We start from the raw sequence: 5,071 nt of genomic DNA, 5'->3' as shown, positions 1-5,071 counted from the left end.
CCCTATCAGATAGAGTTTAAATCTATGATAAACTCTATTTGATAGGGTTCAATGTTATTTGACTCTCTCCAACTATTGTTGTACCCAAACTATACTTCTTCATCTAAAAATACACAAGGTTTGAATGGTTCAGTAATTCCATCGAACCATTCTCCATTTGCTCTGTTTTCCAATTCTTGGTTTATTTTCTTAACTTGGTATTAGAGCCAGTTCTCATGGCTTCTTTCAATAGCTCGACAGGAGGAGAGATCAACGACCTAGGGTCGTTGACACAACCATCTGCAATAGGTACACCAGGTTCAATTCCAAATGTCTCTCACTATCTCCCTATCAAGTTGAATAGCGACAACTACCTGCTATGGCGAGCACATCTTCCCATTCTTCGTACTCACAAACTCATGGGTATCGTAGAAGGGAAGACTTCTACTCCTCTTGAAGAAATTGAGGATCCTAAGGATCCATCAAGGAAGATTATCAACCTAGCATTCGATCACTAGTATCAACTGGATCAATTGGTACTCAGTTGGATCGTTTCACCACTTACTGAGGGTATCCTAGCTCAGGTCGTAGGTATGTCCTTGTCCTCTGAAGTTTGGAGTGCGTTGGAGGAGTCCTTTGCTTCCCACTCACATTCCAGAGTCTTGCAATTAAAGAGACAACTCCAGATTATCACGAAAGGTACTCTTTCTATTTCTGAATACATACAGAAGGCCAAAGGAATTGTTGACAACCTTTCTACAATTTCTAAACATGTCTCTCGACAAGATCTTGTTATGTGTATTTTGAGTGGACTCGGATCTGAATATGAGTCCATTATTACTACTATTGCTAATAGACCTGATTTTGATAAACTAAGAATTGCGGATGTTGTTGGCCCATTACTCAATCATAAGTCTTGGCTCAAAGAAAACCATTTTACTAAATCTGATGATGGAGCTTCTGCCAATTTTGCTTCAAACAATAAAGGTAACTCACAACACTCCCAGCAGTCACGCAATAGTTCACAGCACGACAGAGGCAAAGGCGGCTGTAGGAACAAGAATGATGGTTCTAGAAGAGGTTGCAAACATAGCAATATTATCTGTCAGTTGTGCAACATCCCTGGCCATGGTGTTTGGAAGTGCAGACACAGGTTTGATATCTCCTATCTTGGTCTAGATCGGCAACCTACTCAGAATCTCACACCGGATCCAGCTACTGCTTTTCACACTAGTTCCTCGTCACAGTTTGATCCAGCCTAGTATCCGGACTCTGGAGCCATACACCACATCATGTCCAATCTAGACAATCTGTAGATTCAATCGGACTATGGAGGGTTTGACCAGGTGAAAGTTGGTAATGGCGCAAGTTTGGAAATTAAAAATATTGGTTCTTCTATTATTTTTCATGATAAAAATAAATTTTATCTTAAGGATATTTATCATGTTCGCTCTATTACAAAGAACCTACTTTCTATTAGCAAATTTACCAAAGATAACAATGTTGTCTTTGAATTTCATCCTTCATATTTTCTCTTGAGGGGCCATATGGGGAGAGTTCTACTCCGCGGTCCTAGTAAAGGTGGACTCTATCAGTTTTCCACTTCAACATCCATTCCTTCATCTTCCAGCAATACTGCATTTATTGGCGAGAAGGCATCAGTTCGAGTTTGGCATCATCGACTTGGGCATGCTTCAGTTAAAGCAATTTGGCAAGTGCTGTCTCAATTTGGTCTTCCTTATAATGGTTCGTTTGATATTTCAGTTTGTCATTCTTGTCAGTTAGGAAAAAGTCATCATCTTCCCCTCCCTAGTTCGTCGTCGTCGTCGTCTTACAATAGTCCTTTAGAACTTATTTATTCAGATGTATGGGGACCAGCCCTAGTTGAGTCAAATAATGGTTTTAAATATTGTGTTATTGTTGATGCTTTTTCTAAATTTTCTTGGATTTTTCCTATGCATCGTAAATCTGATGTGTTTGAGATTTTTCTCAAATTTAAACGACATGTTGAGCTCTTATTTTAGTGCACATCAGATTAAATGTATTCAATTTGACTGGGGAGGGGAATACTAGAGACTTTCACAGTATCTTGACCCTCAAGGCATTGGACACCATCTCTCTTGTCCGCACACTCATGAGCAAAACGGTATGGTTGAAAGGAAGCATCACCATGTGATAGAGTCCACCCTCACCTTACTGGTCGCCGCTTCTCTCCCTAGAATTTTTGGTTTGATGCAACTGAAACTGCAATTTTTCTAATCAACCCCATTCCATCACAAACCCTTCAAGGCAAGTCACCAGATGAACTTTTGTTTTAGCGCACATCAGATTATTCTCTGCTTTGCACTTTTGGCTGTGCATGTTATCATTTTCTTCGTTCGTACAACAGACATAAAATGGACTTCCGGTCTTCCCTCTGCATATTTTTTGGGTACAACTCCTCTCACAAGGGGTACCATTGCTATGATGTTAAGACAGGACGACTCTATATCTGCCGCCATGTCATCTTTGATGAAGATCATTTCCTTGGATTGCCACCATCATCTTTAGCTCCAACACCCAGCTCTAATGGAATTCACCTACTTCCAGTATGTATGTCTCGACTATCAGAACCTGTTTCTATAGCTTCGTCATCACCCCAGACATCTTCCGGGACAGATGTACCCAGTTCCGATTCTAGTGATAATAATGTTGGAAGTGCTGGTGCTCCTTCTGATTCAGATGAACTTCCATGCACTAGACCTCAGACTCGGTTGGTTCAAGATCTAATGGACACCACACAACATGTCCCTGCTCTAGTTCGGCACACTCATACTATAGTCTCTAAGTCCATGCGCTTTGAAGCCTCTCTGGCTAGTCAGTACCCTCTGCACCTTTGTTATATTGCTTCTATTGCTTCTACTGAATCTGAACCTAGCACTTATTCTCAAGCCTCTAAACATCGTCATTGGTGTGAGGCGATGTCCAAGGAGTTTCAGGCTCTTGTTCAGAACAAGACTTGAGATCTTGTTCCATATCATTCCTTAATGAATGTTGTAGGTTCTAAATGGGTTTACAAGGTCAAAAAAAAAACTGATGGTTCTGTGGATCGCTATAAAGCCTAGTTTGTTGCTCAAGGTTTTACTTAAATCCCGAGTATGGATTTTTCTAACACTTTTAGTCTTGTTGTTAAATCCACTACAATTCATACTATCCTCTCTTTTGCTGTTTCTCATCAATGGGTTATTTGGCAACTGAACTTTGATAATGCTTTTCTCAATGGACTTGTAATTGAAAATATTTACATGTAGCAGCCTAGGGGTTTTGAGGATGCAGATCAGCCCAATAATGTGTGCAAGTTGTCTAAAGCCCTCTGTGGGCTTCAATAGGCTCCTAGAGCTTGGTTCTTACACCTTAGCTCTAAGCTTGTTGAACTAGGATTTCGTACCAGCTTTGATCCTTCTCTTTTTATTTACTCTCATGGTGTTCACCGTGTCTACTTGTTGTTATATGTGGACGATGTTATACTTACAACACTTCCTCAGCTATTATCCATTATATTATTGCCAAACTAAGCTGTATATTTCAGCTCAAGGATCTTGGTGATCTCCACTATTTGTTGGGTATTGAAGCACACAGGGATCACACCGGACTTTACCTCTGCCAACACCAGTACATTATTGATCTTCTTCATCGTGTTGGTTTGGATGGTGCTAAACCTCTCTCTACTTCTATGGCAGCAAGTGCTAAACTCTCTAGACTTCATGGGTCTCCTCTCTCTGACCTATCTCAATACAGGAGTATTGTGGGAGGACTGTAGTATCTTACTCTCACTAGGCCTGACATCAGCTTTACAGTCAACAAGGCCTATCAGTTTTTACATAATCCCATTGATGAACATTGGATAGCAGTAAAGCGTATTCTTCGGTATCTCAATTATACCCTAGATCACGCTTTGTTCTTCTCCTCTCACTCCTCTACCAGACTCTTGGCTTTTTCTGATGCTGATTGGGCAGGATGCCCTGATGACAGCCGGTCCACTGGCGGGTATTGTGTTTATCTTGGTTCTCATCTAGTGAGTTGGAGTGCTAAGAAGCATAGACTGTTGCTAGATCTAGTGCAGAAGCAGAGTTTTGGTCCCTTGCCAATACTGGCACCGAATTAATTTGGTTGTAGTATCTTTCACAGGATCTTGGAGTTCGACTTCCATCTGCTCTATCACTTTATTATGATAATGTCGGAGCTTGTTACCTTATAGCTCATCCGATCTTCCATGCTCGGACTCGTCATATAGAAGTCAACTTTCACTTCCTATGGGATCATATTCTCAAGAAGACTCTTCAACTCCATCATGTTTAGTCCCTACATCAGCTCGCTGACATTTTCACCAAACTATTGGCTTCCCCTCATTTTTCATCCATTATGCATAAGCTGCATGTGCTTCCAATGCCCATTCACTTGAGGGGGCGTATTGAGGATAACTCTACTACCACGTCATTAGGAGCTGCCATGTCATTAGATAGATCTCCATCTACAGATAGATCTCCTTTTGTAGATGTAACTCTATCTAGATTGGGATAGAACTCAACTAATTAGATAGACCCCATCAGATAGAGTTTAAATCTATGATAAACTCTATCTAATAGTGTTCAATGTCATCTGACTCTCTCCAACTATTGTTGTACCCAAACTGTACTTCTTCATCTATAAATACATAGGGTTCGAATGGTTCAATAATTCCATCGAACCCTTCTCCATTTGTTCTGCTTATCACTTCTTGGTTTATTTTCTTAACTTGGTTGGAGTTAACTTCCGATAAAACTTCCAAGTGTCTCCATCAAGCCTAATGCTTATTTTAGCTTTGAATTCCCACTCTACATCTTCAACTACAATTCTTGGCTATGGTATTTCTTACTAGAAATCAATTCATTCAACACATTTTTAAATGAAATAGAATATGTAATAGATGCTTCCATAGTTTCTACAAAAGAAATTACAATTAGCTAAAAACCAGAGTACCATGAAGAAATTAAAAGATTGAAGGATGGAAATCACATCTAACAAATAAGAAAAAAGAGTCCTGACTTTAGAGGTTGAAGCAAGGAGATTTTGA

General features: G+C 40.0%; 1 protein-coding gene across 1 annotated transcript; it reads left to right on the top strand.

Annotated features, from left to right (window-relative positions):
* The first annotated feature begins 572 nt into the window (after nucleotides 1–572).
* Nucleotides 573–1,241, top strand: LOC148802332 (uncharacterized). Its single transcript, XM_088897872.1, has one exon. The coding sequence runs from the start codon at nucleotides 573–575 to the stop codon at nucleotides 1,239–1,241; it is 669 nt and encodes a 222-aa protein (XP_088753998.1).
* Nucleotides 1,242–5,071: the final 3,830 nt, after the last annotated feature.

The sequence above is a fragment of the Nelumbo nucifera genome, chromosome 2, assembly GCF_055504915.1.
Source record: "Nelumbo nucifera cultivar China Antique chromosome 2, China Antique-T2T, whole genome shotgun sequence".
In the NCBI taxonomy this organism is placed as follows: Eukaryota; Viridiplantae; Streptophyta; class Magnoliopsida; order Proteales; family Nelumbonaceae; genus Nelumbo; species Nelumbo nucifera.
The sequence above is the reverse complement of the archived record's forward strand: the minus strand, read 5'-3'. Positions and strand labels throughout refer to the sequence as shown.

Coding starts and splice junctions, on each gene's coding strand:
- LOC148802332 (XM_088897872.1), top strand. CDS start 573: ATGTCCTTGTCCTCTGAAGTTTGGAGTGCGTTGGAGGAGTCCTTTGCT.